Source organism: Acanthochromis polyacanthus, chromosome 14 (genome assembly GCF_021347895.1).
Source record: "Acanthochromis polyacanthus isolate Apoly-LR-REF ecotype Palm Island chromosome 14, KAUST_Apoly_ChrSc, whole genome shotgun sequence".
NCBI classification, from domain to species: Eukaryota; Metazoa; Chordata; class Actinopteri; family Pomacentridae; genus Acanthochromis; species Acanthochromis polyacanthus.
The window spans coordinates 35,564,863-35,592,304 of NC_067126.1; the positions used below are offsets into that span (position 1 = coordinate 35,564,863).

Consider the following 27,442-nt stretch of genomic DNA (forward strand, 5'->3'; position numbering starts at 1 on the left):
TGGGTGAATTCATACCCCAAAAACAAAACAAATAACATCGCCAGCCGTGAGCGAAGCAGGAGGTCAGACAGGCAAAACCAAAAGTGTACAAAAAGGAACTGAAATGCCAGTGTTTATTCTGGTTTCCCCCTAAACTACTAAATGTGAATAATATTAAAGTCTGTGAAGGACAGATGCTGTTAGAAGTCTGTATTTGTTGTTTGGTTCAGATCTCTGCCTTTCATCTGGAATAATCACTCTGCAGGTCTCTTCTTTATTATCCTTTAATAAATTACAAAGACTAATTCTGTCGCTCCTTGACTGGTTTTGCTGCAGCTCCTCCAGTCTGAACATCTTAAAACACGACAAAAAAATTAAATTCAAGAAAGTAACAACGATAAAAAATAAACTTATAAGAATGTGAAGGATGATAAAACTTTTAAGGAAACTTTTAAGGAATTATTGGAATTTTCTTCCTGAAAGTTTTGCAAATTTTCAGAAATATGGGAAATTTTTTTGCTGAATTTTTGGATTTTTTCAGACAAGGAAACAATATTTTTTGGTGCACATAAATGAGCACAACAGGCGGGTTAAATAAAGTGATCATTTTAATTCGTATATGTAAACCACACTGAAATTAATCCACAGTTTGAATTGTGCACATATCCTGGGAACAAAATTAATATCAACCCTTTAAGCTTCAGTCAATTCCAGCCGTTTTCAGTACAAAAAATCGCTAATATTCTATTTTTAAATTAAAAAAAAATTACGAAAAATACAGGGAATATTGGACGCACATCGCGAAGTGCATTTCATTGAAAACGACCGATTCGTGGATTTTATACCGACTTCAGGACATGTTTTGGACAAAATATTTTACTAGCTTGTTTCGTCTGGATGTAAAAGGTTGGATTATGGCCGTTTTTTGTGGAATATTTTTTTCTGTGTGTAATAATGAACCCGGAAATGTGAGTCGCGCTGTGTGCGTTGAAGCCGTGTATAGAGAACGGATGGATGGATATTCGTTTTTGTCGGACAAATGTGTTTTTCTCACCCGCTGTGGTAATCGCATCTGAAAGTGGTTTATACCGGCGGATTCATGAGAATCTAAGCTTTCCATCGGTGTGTAGCGTTTGTATAATCGTGTTTGCAGCCGTCGGACATTCTTGAAATTCCTATGCAAATTAGTAGGTGTACCGCCGGTGGTACACTGAAGTTTAAGGGGTTAATGCAGTGTTCAAATAAAAACCATGTCCTATTATTTGTCATGCAGCCTTGATAACAAACTAAAACACAGCTCACAACAGATAGAACTTGTCCTCGTCTCTCTGAGCTGCATATAAAACCCACACCTCTACATGAAGTACTGCTCCTTTAGTTTGTGTACACACCGAGGGAATCGGAGCGCCTCAGGGTGGGAACAGCTGCAGGAGAGTCGGTCCAGTCCACTTTGCCTCGGGCCACCAGGTACTGCTGGGCTTTCTTCAGCATGGCAGGGAAGTCCTCATGAGAGGCTGCAAAGGCCTCGATGCGGTTCTTCACAGAACCTAAAACCTGACCAGAGTCAGGGAACAAAGTTTTAGACTTCTGAGTGATCTTCAAAGACAACTTCCTGACTTGGAAAGGTAAATTTCCTTCTCTAACAGTCTGAAGCTGCTCTTCAGGGCTGCACTGATGATGGCATTAAAGATCAGCACAGTTTGCTTTTCAAACGTCAAATACTTCCATTTTTTTTACGAGACTTGGTGTGAAGCTAAAGAAAGAATCCCTGAGTCACTCTACTAAAACTGAAAGCTATTTTTAAAGCAGTTATGAGGTATTAGTAAAAAGTATTTTAAAATACGAAGCAAATGGAGAGAAACTCTATGCAAATATCACCGTGGGCCTTTTGGAACTGAAGCTTGACAGAAGCGAGGTGGGCTGGAAGTGGACGACTACAAATAGGAACCTAAAACTGTCGTCGCTTCACAAACAAGTGAAGAAACTGTTTTCTCCTGGCTCAGAAATGGACTAAACTGAAGTTCACCGGAGGCCACAGAGGGCGTTCCTCAACCGCTCCATCTCAGAGAGCGTACCTGGATCAGTGACTTGACGCTGGGCTGGAAGACCATGTTGGTGTTGAGCAGGAAGGAGCGTAGGAGGGGCTGAGGATAGCAGGCCAGCTGGGCCACGATGCCAGTGAGCAGGATGTTGACGTACAGCGAGTTCTGCAGCATGTTCTCCAGCTTGGCGAACAGAACCACCATGAATGGACCTGCACAGAGACGGATTATAGGACACGACACACAGCTTTATCTCAGCAAACCTGGACTGTTTTAAAGGTGACGTGGCGGGGGTCACACTGAATAGGAAGCAGGGTGTTTTAGCAGCTTGTGATTAAATGGAGCCAAGAAATCAGGAAAAAAATCACATTAAAGAAGCTGGAATGAGAGAAATTACAGCTTTTCCCTAATAAATGACCAATTAATCAGTTATCAAAAGAGCTGGCTATTAATTACTGCTCGGTTCATCGTTGCAGCTCTACCTGTCAGAAGCACTTTCATTATATTTATTTATTTAAGTATTATAACCCAAGAGATCATGAAATTACTCTGTATTCACTTAAAAAAATGTTTTCTTTTTATCTAAGAAACACTGAATCTAACATCTCCTCTTAACGATGCCCTCTTACTGATCAGGATGAAAATCCAACTTAAAGCAACAATCCTTTCCTAACAATGCCTATCCATCACTACACAGTTCTGGTTAAAAAGCAGTTGGAAGACATTAATGATGAGTCTTACCGGTGTACGGCTGGGAGACCGGCTGGTTGAGGGGTCTGGCAGGACTGCAGAGACCCACCACCGACCCGTCTCCCTTCACATCCCCCGTCAGCTTCGCCTCCAGAGCCGAGGACAGTTCTTCCTCCTGCCTCTCAGCAGACAGAGACTCTCTGGTGGTTTCCTCCAGCTGGACGGCCGCTCTGCTGCGCTCCTTCACTCGCTCCTCCAGCTCCTTCAGCTCCTGGGTGAAGGCCTCGATGCTGATGCCCTGACCGTTGGCGTCTCCTGGAGGCTGCGGGTCTCCTGGTGCTTGGGTCAGCAGCTCCTCTATGAGGCTCTCTACAGACTGTTGGTTGGTTTCTGGAAGATCTGAGGATGCACCGTGCGGGTTTGAGGTGTCGCTGGTCAGCGGTTTGGCGTCGGTGACGGAGCTCTGACAGGGAATCTGGTTAGGGCGAAGAGATTTAGCATCACTGATGTCGCTGTTGGTGAAGATGGACTGAGGGAGAGCAGAGCAGGTCTGAGAGGGGCAGCTGACCAGTGATCCGTTTTGATTGGCGTTTTCATCCAAATACTGCTGCTCCCCCAAGTCTCTCTTCACTTTCTTTACCTCCAGTCCTCTATCGCGGCTGTCTGAGCAGCCGTCGCCCTGCCCCATCGTCCCGTTGTACATGGCCTGGTAGCTAACGGTGATGGCAGCGGTGGGAATGTGAGGAGACGGGGATGAGACGGGATGGGAGGCTGACAACGGGGTGGACGAGGATGAGGAAGGGACCAGAGGAGGGACAGGTTTGGGGAGGAGCTCCTCTCTCTGCAGGCTGCGTTTCTTGGATCGAGGCGTGAGGCTGATGCAGTTGTTCTTGCCGATCGTAACGTCCCACTCTCCGCTGTCCCGCTCTGAGCTGCTCCACTCGGAACGTGCCGCCGCCACGATGGCCGCCCTCTGCTGGCCGGGAGGAGTGTTGGTGTTGGTTCCCTGCTGGAAGGAGAAGTGATCGGGGAACACAGTCATGGAGGGGTTGGCGGTGGGAGGAGGTGGAGGTGCAGGGGCTGTGTTTGGGGAGGGGTTTTCTCCATCGTAGGGCGCCGACCAATCACGGCAGGCCCAGGAGCAAAGCTCGATGCCCCGCCGAGCGTCCTTGAGGTACTCCAGGTAGCCCGAGTCCCAGTCCAGACATTCTGTGTGGGTCTGCTGGTGCATGGGGCTGTCGGGGGACAGAGGGTGGGAGCTGGAAGAACCAGACTGCTCCATGCTGGTGGGGGTTGAAGGACCTCCTGATCCACCTCCACTGCTCTGCTGGCGCATGAAGAAGGACAAGCGGGACGGGGTGCTGGGTCTGGGTGGGGCTGGAGACTCCATGCTGGGACTGTTCAGCACTGGCAGAGAAAAAACGGGAAAACCACCGTTAATTAACATCATGCTGCAGACACACAACAATGAACCTTTAGCCAAGCTTCTCTACATGTGATATCAGAGCCATCACATGTAGAAATGCGTCTTTCTCCAACATGAAAAAAATCAGCTATTACTGACTTTGTGATAAATACAAATGAACACTTCAAAATACTGTACAGGACTCTAGACTGCCATCAAAACAGTCACATTTGCAACCTTTTCTTGAGTGTACGGGTTACTGGTGTTCCTCTGAGCAGCACATGCAGCTCCTGGGTTAACCACAGCGGTGAAAAGTAGTTTTTATAACTTCAGGTTCTCCATCAGCCTGTCCCTGCCTGATACAGAAAACAAGCCGTCTAGCTGCTCTGTGATAAAAAGACAAAGTGGTCTGTAGCTAATCATTTTAAAAACCAAATGAGGAAAGAGGAGGACGCTGGTGGAGACTCAGAACGACCCGACCATCAGAGAGCATTTAGATAACTGAAATAAACAATACATTCAATCACACTGGCTACCATAGAAGTAGGGCTGTAAAGTTATCCATCCATCCATTATCTATACAGGCTCTCCCATTAGGGTGGTGGGGGGCTAGAATCTATCACAGCTGACTGAGGGTGAAGGCAGACGACACCTGGACAGGTAACAGTCTATCACAGGGCTACACATGCAGACAAACAGTCACACTCACACCTATGGACAATTTAGAATCACAGATTAACCTCAGCATGTTTTTGGACTTTGGAAGGAAGCTGGAGAAAACCCACATACGGACAGGGAGAACATGGAAACTTGGGATCTTCTGGCTATGAGGCGACAGTGCTAACCACGGACCCACTGTGCAGCCCTATCTTGCCTAAAAGGTTTGATTTAATTTCACTGATTTGTGCTTAAATTAAGATAAAATTAATATGGTTCAAGTAATCCCACATTACATGGGATGTATTTTAGCTTGGAAGGGTATATTCTGGGCTGGGGTATAAATTGGGCTAAGCTAATATATACATTGGCCTGTTACACACAGATCGAGTCAATCTTAGTTTAAGCACAAATCAAAGACAACACAAAGAGGTATTATATTGAAATCTGTTGTACAGAAACACCTGAAAGCAACACCAGCCAATGTGGATGATTAAGGCTGTTTAAGTTAATGAAAAACTATTTGGAGTGGTAACATATCCACAGTGATTATTATTTTTTTCTCCTCAGGTGTTTGTTGTTCACCTTTGCCCCAGAATGCTCCGTCCTCGTCCCGATCAGCAGACGAGGCATTCAGCCGGCAGCACTCTGGGATCAACGACAGGAACTTGTCTGCAGACTTTCCGTACAGGTCGGTCTCCCTGATGGCTCGACGCTGGCTCAGCATGACATGAGTACAGGGCAGCAGATACCTGGAAGCACAAACAGGAACACACAACTCATTTCTGAATAATAGTCGTTCCACAGACATTTAGTCCATGTTCTTTTATCTCGCTGAGACAGATCGCCTGTGTTCACACACTGCATGTTAAAAACAAGGATTCTCAGTAGTCATGTTTCCACAGAGTGCTTTGACATGTATTTTGAAGTTCTGCATTAAACAAGTTGCTGGTAATAGCAAATTTAAACATGTTTTTATGTTCCCTTAAGGTGGTTTTTGTCCTATTTGGACAAAAAAAGTGTTTCCATCTTCCATGAAGAGCATTAACTGTATTTCCTTGAACACTTAGCATCAGCTATTCCTGCTTCTTTCATTGTCTTTGTCTGCTGAAAGCAAGAAATATGTTCAACACCAGCTGATATATAGGACAAATTTATTTTATTTATCTATTCATTTATTTGATCAGGGACCATATAATTAACACAGAACACATCTGATGTATTACATATAGAATGTATAGCATCAAGATAATTTTCAACTCCAGTCCCTGGTTGGACTTTTCAGTAAAAGTAGACAAAGAAGACCAAAAACACCGATTTAAAAACAGCACAAACGTCTAAACTCGCCGTCAGTGAACTAAAACCAGGACAGATTCAGCTGCTGCAGATTATTTCTCGCCTCAAATGCTTCCAGAAATATTTTTTGCTGAACTGTTTTTGTAGTAAAAGCAAAGGTTTGTGACCGAGCCGCCATGTTGGTCCGGCTTGAAATCCAGGAGCAGACAACTCCCGAGGCGATGCGTTTGTCCAATCAGGGGCAGGATAGTTGGAGAAGAAAGTCAGCAGGAGTTGAACACCGGCTACTGGCCTCAAGTACACGCCCACCAATGGGGAGATTTTCAGATGCAGCTCGTTTACATGCGAGACAAACGCATCTTAGTAGACAGGTAGCATCAGCCCTGAACACAACATTACAACGTAAAGCTGCCACTGATAGTCCATAAAATGCTTGTAAATCTATTCCGTAACAGATTCATTTTGAGGACAGCGGAAAAACAAATACACTCTCAGGGACACAAACTGTTTACAAAATTCTTAGGACTCAGCTGGTACATATCGTATTCTCAAATGACCAACAGTGACAGAAATACAGTGGAACAGCCTTCAGTTTATCTGAATGCCTGAGTCTGGATAAAGTGGGTTGTCAACTAATGGCAAGGTTGGCCGTTCAATCCTTCCACATGTCTAAGTGTTCTTGGACAAGACAATTAACTCCAGATGGCAGGCGAGCGCATCGCACTGCTGGTGTTGGTGTGTGAATAAGAAACGCATTGGAAAGTGCTCTGAGTGCCACTAAGGTAGAAAAGGGCTCAATAAGTGCAAACCACTTCCCATCTCACAGTAAACGAGCTCAGACGTACCTGAGAATGAGCTGCAGCATGACGTCCTCACAGTTCAGGGACAGAAGAGTCCTGAAGAGGCTCAACGACACCATGCAGAGCTGCAGAACACAGATAAGAAAACTGCTTAGAAGACAGTCATTAATACACGAGAGCCGATTTACATATGCTAAGAATTTACTTCAAATAACCGATTTCTGTCATTTTTCCAGCAAGCCTCAAAATAAATGAACACAGCACAAATTTAGCCTGTCGTTTGATTTCGCAGGTGTCTTCTAGTCAAGAAAATCGGCAGTTTTCCAGGAGGGGTGAATCCAGAGGGGTGTAGCATTATCTGGTTTGTCAAAAGCTAAAAGTCTCATTTAAAATGCATCTAGATGGTGGTTAATCCGGTCTCTCTTCACAAGGATCTGTGCACACATCCCCAAAACCAAACTGACTGCACTTAATTTAGTTAAAAAAGTCAGGTTGTTCATAAAGAGAGCTTTGAAGAATAGAATGTGTTTTTACATTAAGAAGTGATGCTACTGAAATGATGCAAGAAAAGAATGCTGGAAGAAAACTGGCAATCATCATAGCTAATATATTTAACCACAGAGGGGACTGAATTTAGCCTTTCATTTGCAAAAAGACAGCTACACTAGCCTAGCCGCACTAGACCCAGGTCTGAAGACGCAAGGGTCTAGGAACCCTCGACAGGGAGGGAGGCGGGCTAAAAGGTTGTCTTTCAAATCACTCTGCAGCAATTGGGTAGGTATACAACCAATCAGCGCAACGAATAGGCTGACGGAGTTCCTAGAGTGCCGGAAATCAGAGGATGCGGGAGTTCGGTGAAGCCTTATTTATCTTTCTTGTCTTATCCTTTGTTTATCTTTCAAGTTGAATTTTAGCTTCAAATCTTTCACGGCTGTGGCCAAAGCTGAGTCGAAAGATAACTGTTTATTGTGCGCAGCCATCTTCTTGTCTATCCTTGTTTCTATGGTTGTTTCCGGTTGTTTCTGTCAGAATCGTCACGCCTCTGTCGTCACTTAGTTACGCCCGCCTTCTGACTCTACACTTCATGCTGATTCGTCGGCCAGTTTTAGGAGCATCCAGCCTCGAGGCTTACCGAGGGTAACTAGACTGACCCTGGCAGAGAATTAAATTGGTTGCCGTGGGTTGTCTAGCACGGCTAGGCTACAGCTACACAGCAGAGCTCTTAAATTTCATGCATTTAGACAAAGGAGTACGTCTGCCACGAATGATGAATCTGACTCATGCTTGGGAGCCATAATGAAGGGCAAAAAGTTAGTGAATGCAGCACAGTCCAAGGTGGCGTACAACCGGAGAATGAAAACAAAGCCGTCTTATAGCACCACGTGATGATGTATTCATCCGCTCCACTTGCCAACTAGTTCCATGCAACGATGAAACGCCGTAGGTCGTCATAAACGGAGGACCTCCTGTATTCTATTAGCTGCTAAACTAGCGCTGTAAAATGGATTTAACAGCAAATCGGAAACAAAAATAAAAACGGATTTAGACATTTTCCGCATCACTAACCCCAAGTGGTGAACTAGCCAAGTTAAAATACAGCTACCTTCAAGACAAACCTCAGCAGCCCATCATTCTTCACACTACAGTGGTCTGTAGTGCTGGCAGATTAAAATTTTATGTGAGAGATGGCTCGAAATACAAAAAAAAAAAGGCTGTCGAAAAGCTGTCAACAACTTTTGTTGACTTTTTGTTTTGTTGCCGCTCTCTGAAACCTCTCAGCTATAAAACTGAAACACCTGCTCCATGATAGTGATGAAATCCTGTCTGCTTCTAATAAACACCACTACTGTTCCAGAGCAACTGGAAAGCGTTATTTGGAGAGAATTCGTAATTATGCACAAACATTCCACGGTGGGCTATTTTATCCAAATATGAACACAATAGTGGATTGATGCAGCAGATTTGAGAAAGACTTTAGTTTCCATGTTTATTCAGAGAAAAAAAGTGCTTGTGTTTTCTACTTTCAGCCCACGCACCGCCCACACTGCCGAGTTCATCTGAGGGCCTCAAGGCTGCATCACAAACACACACATGCATGCATACACACCCTGGAGTTGCTGCTGATGCGCGTGAGCAGCGTGTCCAGGATGGTGTCGTTGTCGTGGCGATGCAGCAGGATGAAGCGCAGGAAGGTTTTAAGGAGGGAAGTCTCCGTCACACTGCGCAGGAAAAGATCCAGGTAGGCGGTGCTGGCGATCATCTCATCCACCGACGACTGCAAACACACAAAGAAATGTGAATCAAACCTGCCAGAGAGGGCTGAGATTGAGAACAGGCAGTAACACGGTTCCTTCAAACACTGGGAGATCACTTTGACTCACCACTGTGACTCATCCGGTGCAGAACAAAGCAAATCCTCAAAGTTTTATGTCTGCTGCTAATTCACTTCAAACAATAAAATGTCAAGAAAGAAAATCCCAAGTGATCAACTTGTAGTCCAGCTCATCCTGTTCTACTAAAAGGCTCAGCTGACACAAATCACAGTCATGTTAATAGTTTGTGGGGCTCACAGCCTCGGATAGTGGAAATCTTTGGGACTATTTCTTATAAAAACAGTTAAAACTTAGTCAAAAAAAAGTGTTTTTTGGAAGTGAATGTAATGTTTTAGCAGCATGTGATAGCAGATAACCTGTCATTGATAACTAGGCTCCTTCACTGATGAAGATGACTATGACTGAGTATGTAAAGTAGAAATAGGAGTGATTAAATTAGCATGCTCTCCTCTGTTTATGATCAGTTTGTCTCCTGCAGTTCCATCTGCCGTTCTTCTTAATTTTCTTAATTTTTCACTGTTCTATCAAATTTATTGCCCATTAACGTCCGGATCCTAAAGCTTTATAAATTATTGCTTTCGAGACTGTTTCAGGTTAATCTGTGGCTGTCTTCTAGCTTAGCTGCTAGCCATTAGCCTCTGTCAGAGAAGCTAATTTCCCTGTTTGTGACAACAGCTTGTGTTTCATGTTCAGTTCTTGCTGTTTGAGAGACATTTGTGAGACCACAGAGTGATACAGACACAGAGAGGAGCTGCATCAGACCAGAAGGAGAGTATTTATCAATAACCTGGCAATAAAAACACAGATACAACTGCAGGAGGTCCTGGATTTACATCGGAATTCCGTTCCTACTGATCTACATAAGTCGATTTTCACCGTAAGTCGGAACTCTGGTGAAAATGCAAAAGCCGTTTCTTGCATCACGATATCGATCAGTTCTTCAGAAAAGTCATGAATACCAATGACTTTAATGCATGTATGAATCATTTTACAAGAAGATAACAGAATATTGTAACGGACTGATATTGTTGAGGATTCAGTGTTTATTGTTCAGTTCCAGATTTAGTTTTTACACCTTGATCCATGGTTATCAGTGTTTCTTCCTGTTTCCAGCGTTTTATTCTAATTTCACTTCCATGGAGACGGCTTTGCTTTTCTTTCAAGCATCAGAAGAGTCTGACTTACACTTGGGAGCCATAATGAAGGACAAAAAGTTAGTGAATGTAACACAATCCAAGGTGGCGTACAATCAACTAGTTTCACGTAACCAGTTGCGATGTAACGACGAAACGCCGTAGGTACAGGACATCGTAAAAGGAGGACTCCCTGTAATCAGGAAAATGCCAAATATCGGCCACAGCAGATGTCCAGGCCAGTAATCGGTTTATCCCTACTTCTTTCCTACCTTATGCAGGGCAGGACCCATGACCGGTACGAGGAAGCCGTTGTGGAGGTAGTCCAGGAGCTGAGAGCGGACCAGGGGGTGGGCGACCTGCACCACGGCGTTGCAGAACTCCAGGGAGTTCATGAAGAGCACGAGCGACGACACGCCCATCCAGTCCTCCCGCCGTAGGGCATGCCAGTCATCCCCTCGGACTTCAATCTTCCTGGGCAGAGAGGAGTAGAGAGCGCTGAGGCCCGTCGCCAGCACCTGAGGAGAGGCAGACAGGTTTCAGGTGAGACAGCAGGTCGACGGGTCACTGACGCTCTGGACAGCTCTTAGGCAAAAATCTGTCCTGAAAAGTCTGTGTTTTTCAGCAGATTTTTTCTGATAGATTATTTGACTAATTTAAAATAACAGGAGCTGAACACCAAATTATTAATGAAGTGACAAACTGCCTGGTAATGAGAAATGAATGGTGTAGTAATAAACTCTTCCATCGTGTGCTTGCAAACTGACAGTGATTATTACTTACTGCTGCAGATATTTTGAGTTGAAATGAAGTGTTTAAAATACTGGCAACTTCACACAAGCCAAACTATTGCACACAGAAACAATAAGAGTGTTTGAAAACACACACAGTGACTCCGACCTCTTTCGTCAAAGACTGTAAGGAAGCACAAGGACTTTCCAGTTTGTTTGGACACAACAGTTTTACAGTCCAGCTCAAAGCCCTCGTGTGCTGCAGTGTTTTGACAACAACTGATAACATTTATAAAACAATATTCTTATTTTTACCTGACTGAAAGTGTAAGATGGAGGATGGAACGATCAACCAGACAAACAAACCATTTACCATCTAAACTCCAAACCCCCCTGGTGGGGTTTGAAAAACAAAAACACTGTTAGTTAGCCAGCCAGAAGCCGTAAACACAGAAAGAATGATCAGATCTTTAACGTTCTGTGATGTGAGGTTCTGTCAGGATCGTTGTATTTAATCAGATCATTTTATTCTACGCCTTTTTTAAAAATTAAGCAAAAATCAAGCATTTGTTCTGATTAGATCTTATAAAAAGCGAAAAATTCAGCGCTGCTCAGCACAACTAAAGAGCCATTAGTGACTCAGCTACAAGCAACAGTTGCGTGACAAAAATTCAGGGACTTTTCAGCTGAACTTGGCTGAACTGGAGGCTGTGTTTACACTAAGCACAGAGGACCAAGCAGGATTTTATTAGAAGTATTGGTACCACATGCTGGAAGATTTTGGAAGATTCCAGGCTTTTTCCATTTTTGTAAATTAAGTAATCAAAGAAATTCAAGTGTAGTTTTTCTTTTTTTTTTTATGATTTATAGCCTTAAAGCATTTTTAAACTGCATTAAAGACATTTTTAAGCTCGCTCTACTTCAGGAGAGTCAAACTCATTCCAGTTCATGTTCCACATTCAGCCCAATCTGATCTCAAGTGGGCTGGACCAGTAAAATCACAGCATAATAACCTGTAACGGCTTCAAGTTTTTTCTTTGTTTTAGTGCAAAAAGTACATTCTGACTGTGTTCACATTTAAGGAATTATCTTTTTATAAAACATCATAAACAACCTGAAATTTCTAAAGAAAATAAGTTCAGTTTCAGCAACGTTATGCCTCAGTTTATCATTTACACAGTACAACTTCCAGATCAGAGTGTCCGCAAAGGAACACATCGTTTAGTCACAGCGATCTGGAACTGAACGATGTAGTGTTTTATTTTATCATCAAAATGACAAAAAGCAGACAAAAACAAGGTAAATATTACAAAAATGACGGCAAATGTGACAAAAACGAGACAAATGACACAAAACGAAACAAAAGGAGACAAAAAATTTGACAAAAAAGCTACAAAACAACAAAAAAGTAGACAAACAACACAAGCGAGACAAAGCAGAAACACAAAACGACAAACAGGAGAAACAAAACGACAAAAATATGAGACAAATGACAAAAGTCAGACAAAAAACAACAAAACAAGGCAAAAATGAGACACAAAACGACAAAAGAACAATGAACAATCTAGTGTTTTACTTTATGATCAACTTGTCATGGTCTAGAAATTATTTTAAATTTGCAGTTTTACAACTTTACAATTTGCAGGTAATGTCTTCCCTGGAATATTTACACTTTACAAAGTCGTCCTGTGGCCCAGATCGGACTTTCTGGAGGGCCACATGTTTGACACCCCGGCTCTACTTCTAGCCACGGCTGTATTCCACATAGGAGGACTTTATAATGCAGCAGCACCAAGAGGCTGGTGAGAGTACAGAGGGTTAATCCACATTCATCAAAGAAGCGTTCTGAGGGACAGGAGACGATAGGAGTGTAGGATGTCCTCTACCTACATAAGAGGGGTTACAGCTGTCTGACGATCTACACTTACATTCAAAAATGTCAACGACAGCTGATTATGTGTGAGAGACAGAAAATAGCGAGACTCCGACAGAGAGGAGCACTTGGTCCTTGATGCCACCTCCACTGGACCTTTTCAATCGTAAGTGGGTCAGACCGAAGCTGCTGGAGGGAAGATGAGCAGAAAATAGCCGATCTGGCTCTTTAACACAAGAGAGTGCAGATAAGAAGCACCGGCCACAGCATTAAACTGTCGTATACGGACAAATGCGGCATCACGCACCACCGTTCACTCACGCAACGCTGCTTTAAAGCTCAAAAGTTGGATTTAGAACAAGGTTTTTGACATTTAGATGTATCTGCGCACTCTCATTCCTACTGTAGAGTCAGCAGTGTTTAGATAAAACCTGATTCAGCGTCTACATATATATATATATATATATTTAAAGCTTAAAGTGCAAAAAGTAAAGTATGGCTCTAGAATTACATCTAGTGGCAGCTGTAGGAAACTACACACGGGTGAAAAATTAAAAGAAAAACCAACATTAAGTGCCACCACAAGCAGCCAGAAAAAGCTTCAGTGCATCTTAGGATTCATTTCCAAACAACTGGTCTTCTAAAAAAACAGTCTCTCAAACCATTCGGTGACCTTTTTATTCCCCTGGATGTCAATGGAAAATGCTTCCAGAGAGGAAAAATGTGATTATTCAGAACAACTCTGTATTGATTTCTTTCTACGTAAACCCAAACCATGCTAGCAGCACAACCGAGTCACCAGCGGTTCACGTTTTTCCTTTAATCTGTCACCCATCTGTACAGCTCCTTGGTGCTTTTGCTTCATCTCCTAAAAAACAAGTCTTGAAGTCATGATTGTGCTTTATTCCAGACAATCACAAATTTAAATTTAGCTTTCATAGTCATCTATCTTTTTGACTCCCTTCTCTGTGAACTGCCTGGTGCCATCGTGAAAGTTAAGACATCATTCCAGCTGCCAACACGGCAGTCCAGCTCCTGATAAGAAAACCTGGATCAGAATGGACCAGGATACTTCAAAACCCACACAGAACCAGGCTGTAAGTGTGCTGTAAATGCACTCAGACAGGGAGAACATTATCAGACAGGAAATGCTATTAAAAGCAGATTATTTTTTAATGTTTTAAAACATGTCTGGAGAGGATCCTTTAAAGCAGACTCGTTCTAATCGCTGTGCTCTGCTCTCCCGTTCCCCCACGTTCTGTTTAATCCTAAATACTCTAAACATGATGCAGGGTGAGGTGGTCCTTTCTGAGATATCTGCAGGAAGCCTTGAGTTGAGATGGAGCTGGTAGGATGTAGATAAGGATGAGCGGTCTGTCAGAGTGCATAGTCATCTCCTTCCCTTTCCATTATCGCACACCATCACTGATGCATCAGAACCAGACCGCACCACACGGACGGCCCTCTCTTTACTAAAGCAGAACTCACATTAGAAGTTCTGCTTTACTGGGAAATCAACGAAGAGCAGGTCATATTCACACTGAAAAGTCACCTATCAGTAATGGAGCATCGCTTTAAACAGGAGTGTAAATGTGATCTTAATCAGTAAGAGTTCTGTAGCTGCGCTATGTTGTCTAAATATCAGAACAAAAATAACAGGCTGGACATTTGCAAATGTGTCCCTTTGAATGAAGCTCACTGGGACTGGATGGGAAAACATTTAATGAGGATGTTAAAATGTCAGATTCTCTGTGCTTCTCTGCTGTCCTGTGGAGTGGTGAGCTACTGCCAGTTAATCTGAATAATTAATGACTGTTTGAGTCAGTCAAGAAGTTCAGCTGTAGCAGCGATCCAAGGGGAGTTGATCTGAGTCTGATTCTGCCACAGATGCAATTTGATTTGGTTAAAACCCTGTAAACCCCAATGTTGCAAAAATACAACAGTTCTATTTTTTATTATTACTTTCTATCTCTCTATCTATCTATTAGTGGTGGGACATAAATTAAAAAAACTTAATCTAATTAATTACAGGCTTTGTAAGTAATTAATCGCAATAATCCCATTTTTGTCAAACAGCAATATTTGACACAATAAGTCAAGTATTTCATTTCAAATAATTTTTGGTTGACAGATGAATCAAGAAATAGACATATTTCAATTTAAATTATTAAAATTATTACAATTTCAAAATAAGACGTATAGAAAAAAGTGATTTTGATGATTGAAAGCCTGGATTTAGTTCAGTTTTTCCATTGTAGGGCACATAACAAAAGCATAAGTAGTTCAAGGACCTTCAAAAAGTAGAAAATCCACAGATTCATTGTGTTTTCATAGTTTCTGGGTTTGATAAATGGTGTCATTTTGATGGTTCTTTTTTGTAGGAATGCATTTTTTATTTATAAATAATGTTTTTTCATAAACTAAAAGTTTATAATTAAGCTATTAAAAGACAAATTATTGTGGTTAAATTTTACGCTGCCCAGGCCTTGGCAGAGTAAAAACTTTAACCGCAAAAATGTTTGTTTCATTTCTATTTATCTGCATTTTTCATCTGTCTGCTACATTCACAGATTACTGCAAACTGAAAATGCAATTATAGAGATTATATTCAACATTTTAGGACTTTTTGTAAACTAAAGCAGTGGCTTGAAAAGTGATCTATTATGGGATGCCGCGCCCATAGAATGTTTTGTTTGCTATTTTTTTTTCTATATTTGGGCCTTACAGGCTTAAATATATTTTTGGAAAAAACACACAAATCAAATAAGGGACAGGTTGAAAATAGGGCTGGACCCGAATATCTGAATATTCGTTCGCTACGGCACTATCCGGATATTAATTTTGGTATCTGAATATTCGCCCCACCCCCCACCCCACCATCGGACGTCACCGGGCGGAAAGAATATGCAGCGTTACTGTCTTCCCTCCGTCTTCGGCCCATATCAGCTCATCTCGTCCTGTGATCACATAAACATATACACATATGTCTATAACATATACACATATGTCGAGCTCGTCTCTTCCCTGCGCCTTCGGCCCATTTCGGCTCATCCCGCCGTGTTCTTCGGCTCATTTCGGCTCCTCCATTCGTGTTTGTAAACACCACCCGAATGGCCGGGTTGCTGCCGACTCTGCTTCACCTCGTTGCATAAACACAAAACAAGATGCTGAAGACTGGTGTTTGGGAATTCTTTAGTTTAACTAAAGACTAAACGAGGGCAAAATGTGGACCCGGGAGACCACACAAACGGATCCGAATATTCGGGCCGTCTCCCCCGCCGCCGCTGCGCGCACCCCCCACCCCGGTCGGGCGTTACTGGGCAGAACGAATATCCGGATATTCGTCTTTAATAGGGCCCGAATATTCGGAGGCCAGAAACCACTATTCGGGCCAGCCCTAAAATATGAAAACACAGCTGCATTCGCTTCACTAACAGAAACTACACTCAGGCCCACAATCATAAAGTCCATCTGGTGTAACTTTATTCTCTACAAAAACCCTGCATCCTGTTCTCATGATCGGCGTCGCTCACCGGACAGAAGTACGAGTTCTCGGCGATGTATCGGGCCACGGCCTCATGGCTGGCTGAGGCCGCCATCACCAGCAGCAGAGCGTCTCGGGCCTGCTGTCCGATGGCTCCGTCCCGGTGGATGAACGGCACCAGGAGGGAGAAGATCAGCAGGTTGGTGGAGCCCTGCTGGGCCGGAGCAGCCCGGAACAGCATCTCCAGAACCACCGGCTGCCGGGCCATGGACACGCAGACCTGATGGGGAGCAGCAGAGCGTCAGTGAATGAAATGGCAGGATGGAACGGTCCAAAACACTGATGGCAAATCACGCAGCAACAGCAGTGATTGGTTTAACTGCAGAAACACACACATTTTGTGATTAAGCCATGACATTTCAGAGAATAATAATCCTGACTTAACGGCTTTTCTTGTAGCGCTGCATGTGTAGGATCTTACTATTTTCTTTTGAATTTATTTTCATTATTTGTCTAATTTGACGTTTGTTTTATTTCAAAGCGCTTTGCAACTTTGTGTTGGAAAGGTGGAATACAAATAAAGTTCAAATCAAAATTAAGTTTAAAGTCTAAATTTACTTTTCGTTTGATTACAATAGTGCAGGTATGAATCAAATGCATAAACGCTGCACTTATATGATGTGTCTTAAAATGTGCTTCTGAATGCTGTCAAATTTCCTAACAAGCACTTTTAACAGCTGTCATTTCACATTTTCTGAGAAATTATGTCTTCATGTGTAGGATTGGGACCAAATAAAAAAAGCAATTCAATGCATGTTAATGATTCTTCCTTCTTATTCCGTTTCTACCTGAGACTGTTAACATCACCTGTCAAAAAACATGACAAAGAAATAGTAAAACGGTAGAGTGGGCTGTGAATTCATGTACTTAAGTCATCTGAGCTCCCTTTTGTCATTTTTTGTCTCGTTTCTGTCATTTGTTTATGTCGTTTGTCCATTTTTTTTGTGGATTTGTAATTTTTTTGGCAAATCTTTTTCTATCTTTTGTTTTGTTTCATGTCGTTTGTCTCATTTTTTTCTTAATTTTGTTGTACTATGTCGTTTCAGTCGTTTTGCGTCTCATTTTTGTAATATTTTGTCCTGTTTTTGCTGTTTTTTGTCTGTTGTTGTTTTGATCATAAAGTAAAATCCTACATTGTTCAGTTCCAAATGACTGTGACTAAATGTTTTGTTCCTTTTGTAGACACTGTGTGATCTGGAAGTTGTAATGTGGAAATGATAAACTGAGGCTGAATGTTGTTGAAACTGAATGTATTCTTCTAGAGAAATTTCAGGTTGTTCATGATGTTTTCTAAAAGGATCATTCCTTAAATGTGAATATTTTCAGAATGTACTTTTTTTTGCACTAAAACAAAGGAAAATAGTTGAAGTTGTGGTCATTTAAAGGTTATTATGCTGTGATTGTACTGGTCCGGCCCATTTGATATCAAACTATGCTGAATGCGGAACCTGAACTGAGATGCCTCCCTGTATTAGAGCACAGAGAGGACTGCAGGCTTTCATGTACCTGGTTGAGCAGCAGTACCAGACTGTTCTCCAGAGCCGAAGGACAGCCGAGCTCTGGGTCAGCACAAGCTCCCAGCAGCCTGAGCAGCGGGTGGAGGACGGCCGTGTGCTGCAGCAGAGGCTGCTGAGACTGACCGATGAGCATCTCAAACAGCTTGAGCAGCGCCCCCTGGCTGTCGGGGTCCAGGCCTCGGCGGAGGTGCCACTGAACGAGGCTTTCCAGGATGTTCTCGGTGACCACCAGCTCCAGGATGGGGCCCATTGGCGACACGCTGGCACCGCCGTCCGAGCTCTCAGCAGGTCGCTCCTCCGCCAGCAGACACAGCATCTGGTCGGTGTGATTCCTCACCGCCGTCAGGTCATCGCTGGAGGACGAGGTCTCGTGCTGCTCCAACACCCAAGAAACCTGAGGAAGATGAGGTGAGGAGTGAGTTTTAGGGAGACTTTTTGTATCATAGTTGACATTTTTGCTGTTTTCAGGCCTAAAATCAGCATGGCTATTTTCTGTTTTAAAAGTACATGTTAGATTTTATAAACACAATTCATTATTCAAAATAAAATGAAACAAAATGGCATCAACACAGTGTAAAAAAAAAAAACAGTCAAAGGAGCAAATATTTCACAACATTTAATCAAGCAGTCAGCATGACTGGAGCAGTAATGAACGTGCAGATCTGCCAGCAGCTTGTGCAGATAAGAGTTGTTTATCAGAAGAAGTGTGGTAATTGTGTGAGCTGTAACCCGGTGAAACACGAAGTTGCTAAAAACCAATTTGGTGAAAGTTTCACAACAGATTGTTTGCAAAACATGTTCTCCCACAAAACCACTCATTATATTCAGTATTTTCTGCTGTCTGTGTAACTTGATAAATTAAACTAAACGTGTTGTTTAAAAATATCAAAACGAAAAAACTGAAGCCATTCTTGTTGGCATCAGGTCCAGTCGTACTCCAGAACCACCATCACCTGTTCCAGACCAGACATTCCTCTCTCATCAGCAGCTACCAGCCTCACCTGGACCCTCACCTGACATTCAACAACCACCTCAAACATCTGAGCAAGTCTTCATTTTTCCACCTCCATAATATCGCCAAACTCCGTCCTACCCTCACCCTTTCTGATGCAGAGAAACTCATCCAGCCTTTGTCTCCTCCAGGCTGGACTACTGCATACTTCTCATCAGGATCCCTAGCAAGAGTCTGCAAAAGCTCCAATATATTCAGAACAGCTGCTAGGATCCCCGTTCACTCCACTGGCTCCCCGTCTCATTCAGAATCCAGGACTACATTCATGGCGACGCCCCTGAATACCTCAAAGAACTCCTCTGCCTCCAATCATCCAAAAGAAACCTCCACTGATATTCATCATCTCCTCCACCTGCACAGAACCAAGCTCCTGACCATGGAGACAGAACCTTCAGAACTCCCTCCCTGACCACCTGAGAGCTCCACAGACATCCATCCATCCATTCTCTTTACACCGCTTTATCCTCACTAGGGTCATGGGGGGTGCTGGAGTCTATCCCAGCTGACTCGGGCGAAGGCAGGGGACACCCTGGACAGGTCACCAGTCTGTCACAGGGCCACATATACAGACAAACAATCACACTCACATTCACACCTACGGACAATTCACAGTAATCAATTAACCTCAGCATCTTTTTGGACTGTGGGAGGAAGCCGGAGTACCCGGAGAAAACCCACGCATGCACAGGGAGAACATGCAAACTCCATGCAGAAAGATCCCAGGCCCAGGCCGGGATTTGAACCGGGGATCTTCTTGCTGCAGGCGAAAGTGCTAACCACTACCACACTGTGCAACCAGGCTCCACAGACAGTGGATGTTTATTTTTTTTTAAAAAGCAGAAAAACCTTTCTCTTTATTAACAGAGCTTTTAATTAAACGTGCCCCTGAAACCTTTATTTTTATTTTACCTGCTTATTTTGTTTTTATCCTTTTATATCTATAATGAATCACTTTGAGATTTTGCCTACATGAAAAGTGCATTACAAATGAAATTCATTATTATTATGACTGTAAGGACTGACAGTTCACACCACCTTAAACACATCCATGTTCTGAACAGTACTCGGGCTCTGGAGGCTTTTCCAACATGTTCACATCACACGAGGACTTTCTGCTTCTTCTACGGTGGATTCCTCCTTGCACAGCTAAAAGTTCAGTCTAGAAAAGGTACAGTTGCAAAGTTTCCACACCCTGAAATCAATCCCCCCCACATCCCTCTGATTTATGGAGCCTCAGAGCGAGCCGTGACGTGTCTCTGTAACCTATAAAACATCCAGTCAATGACTGGACATCAGCCAGTCACGCTGCTAAAGAACACCGACTGAAGACTCTCGTCAGCAGCAGAACCACCAGCTGGATGTGTGAACTTCCACACTCGGTGTCTGGACAGATAATCATTCACTAAAACAAAGACAGAGCCGTAAACTTAAAGCTGCTCTCTCTACTGTTCAGTTTTAATCTGTGTGCTGCTCAAGAAAGAAAACAAATATACAAATATTTTCTTTACAGTGCAGAAACCAGTAAAATAACTGACCAGGTAGCTCATCAACAGAAGAAGAAACTGTATAACACTGGACATATCACATTTCTTCATGATAAATTCACACAATATACAGTTTGCATATTAAAAACCAACATGCCATGTCGTCTATATACACTGAATTTTCTATTCTTTTCAATTCTTATGCAGGGATTACATTTTCAGAAATCATAGTAGATGCATGATCCATTATCATTTCAGTATAAAACTACCTTAAAAGGATTTAATATACTGTAACTACTAGCTTTTTATCTTTATTTATTGTCCATTTCAGCTGCAGATTTTATCTTCCTCACAAACAACTGATTGGTTAAAGAGTAGGTACGATTTTAGGTGTCTTGACTACGGCACTAGTTGTTTTTTCACAGTTTGAAATCCTGACTTCTTTTTTTTTTTTTTTGCTCATCAAAGTTACAAAAAAATGCCGTTCTCTGAAAAAGCTGCAGTGTGGGGATGCAACAGCAAAATGGTCGAGCAAAGCAAGAAGCAAGATTTTTAGACACATTCTGAAAAATATGCTTTCAATTTATAACAGTCGAAAGCTCTTATTTTGAAGGTGATCACACAGAATAGCACTTTTCAGCTGGACAGGAAGTGAAGGTACACCTGTGAGCTGGAACACCTAACAAAGGCAGCATGGAGGAGAACAGCGGGACGAGTGAAAATAGAAAAAACAAAGCGATATTTTGAAGTCTGATCCAGCTGGATTTGCAGATTTCTTCTGACTGTGAGCTGATGCCAGGACAGGGATGGATATGGATCACTCACCTTCCTCTCTGGACTGGTTGGACAGTGGTGGAGTTAAGATAAGTCTCCTCATATTTTTACTTTTTCTACACAAACCTGCAGGTTTTTCTGTTTAGTTTGTCTCATCCCTTCTATTCTCCTCTTCTACTCTTTTTGGTCCTTCACAAACACACCTAAACCTCTCACAACCAAACTGAACTCATTCCACCCCTAAACAGCCCCTTATCTAAAGGCATTTTCATACTTAACTAGAAAAGCACTCGGAGAGCGCAGACCTACGCCAGGCCATCTGTTTGTCTGTCTGTTTGTCTGTTAACAGCATAACTCAAAAAGTCATGGACGGATTTTCACCAAATTTTTACAGAATGTCCGGAAGGCCAAAAGTAACAATCGATTAGATTTTGGAGGTGATCCGGATCACCGTGTGGATCCAGGTTTTTTTTTTGAAGGACTCTGTATGGCCATCTCTCAATTGTACAGAGTCCTTCAAAAAAATCCTGGATCCAGACGGTGATCCGAATCTCCTCCAAAATCTAATCGATTGTTACTTTTGCTCTTCTGCACATTCTGTAAAATTTTGGTGAAAATCCGTCCATTACTTTTTGAGTTATGCTGTTAACAGACAAACAGACAAACTCCGGTGATTACATAACCTCCTGGCGGAGGTAATTAAGAAGCAATTGATTTTTCTCATCAACACATCTTTTTTTCACTATATTTATAGTTTCTGTTGATCCAGTATGTGAGATACTCATGTTTGGTTAAATTCAGGGATCAACAGAACCAGTTTTAGTTGATGTAGTTGAATGGATGGTTGTGTTTTCCTTATATTTTGTGCATTTTTGTAACAAGGGTGGGTAGCTCTCCCTCGAATTTATTTAAGACAGTATTTTGTGTCTGATTGGTGTTTATTCCCTTTGTCTGGTGCTAAACTCCTTTTTGATAACTGGGGATATCTCTAAGCTGCACAGTCCAGATAATTTAGTTCAGAAACTTATTTTTGGTGTCCTATGTGGCTGCTCTGCACACTTCAGCCTTTCTGCAGACAGCTGCAGACTTCACAGATGTACAGGTGTTGTTATTCCTGTTACAGATTGGCGTGCACGCGACCAAGGAAGATTCTTAAAAACTCTTAAGATGACAAAATTTGCATCACAGGAATCCACACATACCCGCAGACGTGTGAAAGAAGTCTCTGAGGTTTGCACAGACGTAGCATCTCTATATTTCACCTCTAAGGTTTGTGAGTAAAAATTAGTGCTGTCAAACAATAAATTTTTTTCATCAGATTTTTCTATATTTGGTCTTACAAGGTTAACATGATCATTTTGACAGCCCTAGTAAAAGTATTCTTCAACAAAACGAGCAGCCAACTTATTAAAAATGAAGCGGCTGAGGCCCACGGTGCTCAGTATGTCGATTAAAATTCAGTTCTTCTGCTCACCTGTCTCCAGTGGTTCTCAAACACCATGAGGCAGGTCTCCGGGTCGGCGGTACAGGGGCTGGAGGGGGCAGCGCTCCGCCCGGATCGACTCCCGGGGCCCCGAGGGTTCAACCTGCTCAGCCAGCTCATACTGGACCAGACAGGTGAGGGACAAGAAAGCAAAGACCAGAGCAGGACAAGGGAGAAGCTCGAAGTAGAGAAGCGAGAAGAAATTACGAGGGAATAAAGGGAGAAAAAGATGTAGGGAAAAGGAAGAGAAAAGAGGGGCGGAAAGGGAAATGGAAAGTGTATCCGACTGGAGAAGGAGGTGGGCTGAGCGGGCTGACGGTGCCGGTCAGTGCACGTCGAGGTAAAGCCCGCTGCTGCTTTAGAAGCTGAGTGACCCTGTCCTCCCTGTAGACCCTGTCATCCAGTCTGAAGCCAACACCACTCCATAGCCGGTCAGGACGGGGCTCTGCTGTCAGCAAACACACAAAAAGACACAACATAAACACAAAATCTGAAAAAAAAATACACTTTTAAAGAAACTCCATCTAAAGCTCCAATCTGTGTGTTTCATCTGATCATATTTCCCTTCATTTGGGTCTAAAAATGCAGTGGAATAACCACTATGTTGCACGTTAAGGCCCATTAGCTGGACACACATGAGGGAGGTTGTGGCTCGGCAGGTAGAGCGGGTGTCAGAATGTGCACGGTGGCCGTCTGCAGTGTGTGAGTGGCTGAATAAGAATAATGGTGTGATGCACTGAGAATAAAAACACCATGCAAATGCAGAAGTCTAGAAATCATTTTAAATTCACAGTTAGTGTTTTCTTTATTTTCTACCCTTTGAAAAGTCGTCCTGCGTCCTGACTGGACGCTCTGATGGGCCGGTTTTGGCCCGCAGACCGCGTGTTTAGCTCCTCTGTGCTAATATGATCGCTGCCTCATCATTCCAGATCTCTAAAAAAAACGCTCATTCAGAAATTTCTCATTTATGCTGAAGAGCTTCTGTGTTTTCTCCCTAAACAAATATGAGGCTGCATCTACAGTATGTCGTTACCATGGAAACCACTGGGTCCTTCTGTGGAAAAGCTGCAGCCTGTCCACCTACTCTTACCATGAGTTACTGTCTAACATCAAGCTTTCATCACCTGATTACACATTTAGCATTATGTTTACAATAATACAACGCGTGATTTTCATGCATTCAGGGTTTGAATTGTAAGTCAATTTAAAATGCAAATTATCTAAACACAAATACTGCATCACTTTGGAAAAATACTGCTCCAGCCACACTTCAATTAAAAAGTTTATACAAGAATTTAGTTGCAACCTAGGCATGCTTAAAACTAAATGTAGAAGCTTTACTCCACATGCAGGGCATTTACAACAAAGCATAACCTTTTCTGTGATTGGTATCACTTCAAAAAAATGAGAATAGGATCACATCTCACAGACACAAAGTTTTTTTATTATTATCAAGGTAAAATGCATGACAGCAGTAAAGAAAAGGTGCTCATTTGCAATAGACTGCAGATCACAATTTAGCAGAAAAGTCAGAAATCCTATTCCCACAAAAAACACACACACAGCAACTGCAATATCTGCCAAAATACCTGAAAGATAATTGTGTTTTTTGCATATTGTTTCGCCCCAGTTTGTGAAATATTGCAGTGATTGAAAGTTAAATACAAAAGTGGCCTCCTTCAGTGAAGAGATGAGACTGAAGAACCCAAATCTAATCGTTGGAACACCTTCAGACTGAACAGGTCTGACAATCATAAATCCTCTCGCTGCGTCTACGAGCTGCTGCATCACTGCAAAACATCGGCTCAGTCTCTCATTAGAACTAAGATTATTTTGCACCAAACTGTCCTATTTCAAACCAGCTTCCATTAAAACTCTGAAGACAGAAAAGCATCGTAAATTGCTGTATTGTGCATCTGTAATGTGGTTAAATTTTTCCTGCCACATGCAGTCTGGCATGAAAATTTTACCCAGTTAAAGGTGGTAGACAGTTGAATATTAATAGAGAAGGAGCAAAACATATTTTTGAAAAATACTAATATAACTTCCAATAATAATCTGTAGGGATGTCCAGTATTGTCTTTTCTGCCGATAACCGAAATGCCGATATTGTCCAACTCTCATTTTCTGATTCTGATACCAACCGATACCGGTATATGTGGGCTATTTAACTAATTTTAGGTAACATCACATGTCTTCTGTGGTGGAATTAACACATCATGATTAATTTTATTGTGATGCCCGATTGGATGCATTCTCTAATGCAACAAGGCTTTCAAATGTAAATAGGGCTGCGACTAACGACGCGTCGACGAATCGTCTGAGCACGATACGTCATCAAAAGCGGAAGTGAGCACACAATGCAACAGAAATCTCCGTCCGACCGGAGCGCAGAACACGGACAGACATCGGCGCCGCATCGTGCTTATATTATGTATGCACGATGCAGCGCAGATGTCCGCGTTTAGATACAGCTGTATAGTAAACGCTGACATCAGCGCTTATGATAGATCGCGGATGTCATGCGTACATAATATATAGCGCAGATGTCCGTTCGTGTTCCGCGCTCCGGTCGGACGCTGATTTCTGTTGCATTGCGCGCTCACTTCCGCTTTTGATGACGTATCGTGCTCAGACGATTCGTCGACACGTCGTTAGTCGCAGCCCTAAATGTAAACCTTGTCTGTGCAAAATAAGAAAACTACTCCAACTTAAGTTCTGGGAAAAAATGCCATATTTATGCTATATATATCCTTGTTTCTTGAGGCGAAATCCAGGTGTTCTTTTGTCGGTTTTCAAGCTAGGCAAGAAAAAAACCCCGATGTCAATATCGGGCCGATATTTTCAGACATCCCTAATAATATGAACACAATTGTTAAATGTTATTATATCACAACATTCTCTCACTATTTTACAAACCGAAGTCAGTATGATTAGTAAATTAAGCTTTTTGCTGCGCTGTTACAACAAGAAACGAGAAAAAGAAACTACCAAAAAACCCACTAGTGGCTGAACAGCTGTAGTCAGGAACACACAGAGACCAGAACTAATAAACATGTTTGTCATATGATGATGTGCACATGTGACAGTCTGTCTTTCATTCTGTTTGGAGAAGCTGTGTAGCTGCCTTTCCCTGTAAGATTCATTCTCTGATTATCCCTAATATCCTGAAACCCTATTTACTGCTCCCTGGATTCATCTAATAAAAGGAAAAAGATCTTTCTATGCTTTTAAACGCTGGCCAGTAATCAGGTTACTGCTGACTTGTGCTGTAACCTGATTTCTTAAATGTTTTATTTACGGGGTAAAGAAAGGAAAATATGCCGCTCAAAAGCATCAAACACTCCCAAGCTCTTCTTCTGTCTTCATAGCTCCAAAAATATCCACCAGAAGTAGAGTACTACTGATTTATTACAAGGATTAGCAGGAATGACTGAACAGATGGATAATGGAGGATTTTGCAACAGGAGTGGTCTGGATGTCTTTTTTTTTCCTGTGGTTTTGGGTTACCATTGGAACTAATGGAATCCTTTTGTGTCCCAGAGGGTGTTGTTCATGAAAAACAAACTTTTGTAAGTGTAGGCATCAAAATAAGTTAGTTGTACTACTGAAGGGATCTTTGCTATTAGCTGGAAAAAGCACGTACATATTAGACTCATAACAATTAATAGATTAGTTCTCAGCAAGTCATTCTTTAAGTAAAAATTCTCGGATTCCAGCTTCTTCTATTTGAATATTGTCTGGTTTGTTTTCTCCTGTATGCCAGTAAGCTAAATATCGTGGACAAAACAAGATATTAAAGGGCAGCGGTGTGAAACTCATCTTAGTCCAGGTTCCACATTCAGTCCAGTTTGATCTCCAGTGGACTGGACCAGTAAAACCACAGCATTAAAACCTATAGATAACTACAACTCCTAATGGTTCCTTTGTTTTAGTGCAAAAATGTTCACATTTAATTAACTTTTCATCTTTTTACAAAACATTATGAACAACATGAAATTTCTTAAGAAGAAAAATTCAATTTCGACAGCATTCAGCCTCAGTTTATCATTTAAAACATTACAACGTGCTTCAGTCACAGCTATCTGGAACTGAATGATGCAGTATTTTATCAAAATGACAAAAGTCAGACCAAAAGAAAGGCAGACAACAACAAAACCAAGACAAAATCTTAGAAAAAAGAGACACAAAGTGACAAAAACAAGACACGAAATGACAAAATTTAGACAAAGGACACGAAACACAACAAAAAAGAGACAAAAAAATTAAGACAAAAAGCACACAAAGTGACAAAAAACTGGACAAAAATTACATAAATGACACAAGAGACAAAAAAATGACAAAAGCACGAAACAAAACGACAAAGTAGACCAACAAAAATATAAATAAATAAATAAATAAAGCAAAACACAAAATGACAAAAATAAGACAAAATCCAGACGCCAACCAGCAGGCTGACGACGTCGTAAACTGAGGACCCCCTGTATATAGTTAGAAAGCAACATCACATGAATAAGTGACCGAGCAAAACGAGCTCCTGAAAAACCCAAAATCTCACATCCCAAAAGAACACAGCCTAAAGAGACCGGTTTCCAGTGGCATGCTCCTTTATTTCCTTCTGAATTCCATTTTAACGCATTTATTTCAGAGTTAACAGAATTAAATCTCTGCCGATGTGAGTTTAAAGTC

General features: G+C 42.2%; 1 protein-coding gene across 2 annotated transcripts in view; it reads right to left on the minus strand.

The window, feature by feature from the left end:
• fhip1b (FHF complex subunit HOOK interacting protein 1B) overlaps positions 1 to 27,442 on the minus strand; it is a 36,287-nt gene that overhangs the window by 3,985 nt on the left and 4,860 nt on the right. Inside the window, exons 2-11 of one of the 2 annotated variants that reach the window (XM_051958536.1) lie at positions 22,745 to 23,198; positions 17,990 to 18,394; positions 16,473 to 16,703; positions 10,608 to 10,853; positions 8,977 to 9,144; positions 6,915 to 6,994; positions 5,359 to 5,525; positions 2,763 to 4,118; positions 2,055 to 2,233; positions 1,371 to 1,533 (exon numbers count right to left, since the gene is read on the minus strand). In XM_051958536.1, coding sequence (XP_051814496.1) covers positions 1,371 to 1,533; positions 2,055 to 2,233; positions 2,763 to 4,118; positions 5,359 to 5,525; positions 6,915 to 6,994; positions 8,977 to 9,144; positions 10,608 to 10,853; positions 16,473 to 16,703; positions 17,990 to 18,394; positions 22,745 to 22,873 — 3,124 coding nt within the window. In that variant the 5' untranslated portion in view covers positions 22,874 to 23,198. Of the gene's footprint in view, positions 1 to 1,370; positions 1,534 to 2,054; positions 2,234 to 2,762; positions 4,119 to 5,358; positions 5,526 to 6,914; positions 6,995 to 8,976; positions 9,145 to 10,607; positions 10,854 to 16,472; positions 16,704 to 17,989; positions 18,395 to 22,744; positions 23,202 to 27,442 lie in introns of both variants that reach the window. The other variant, XM_051958537.1, reaches the window with a different exon arrangement.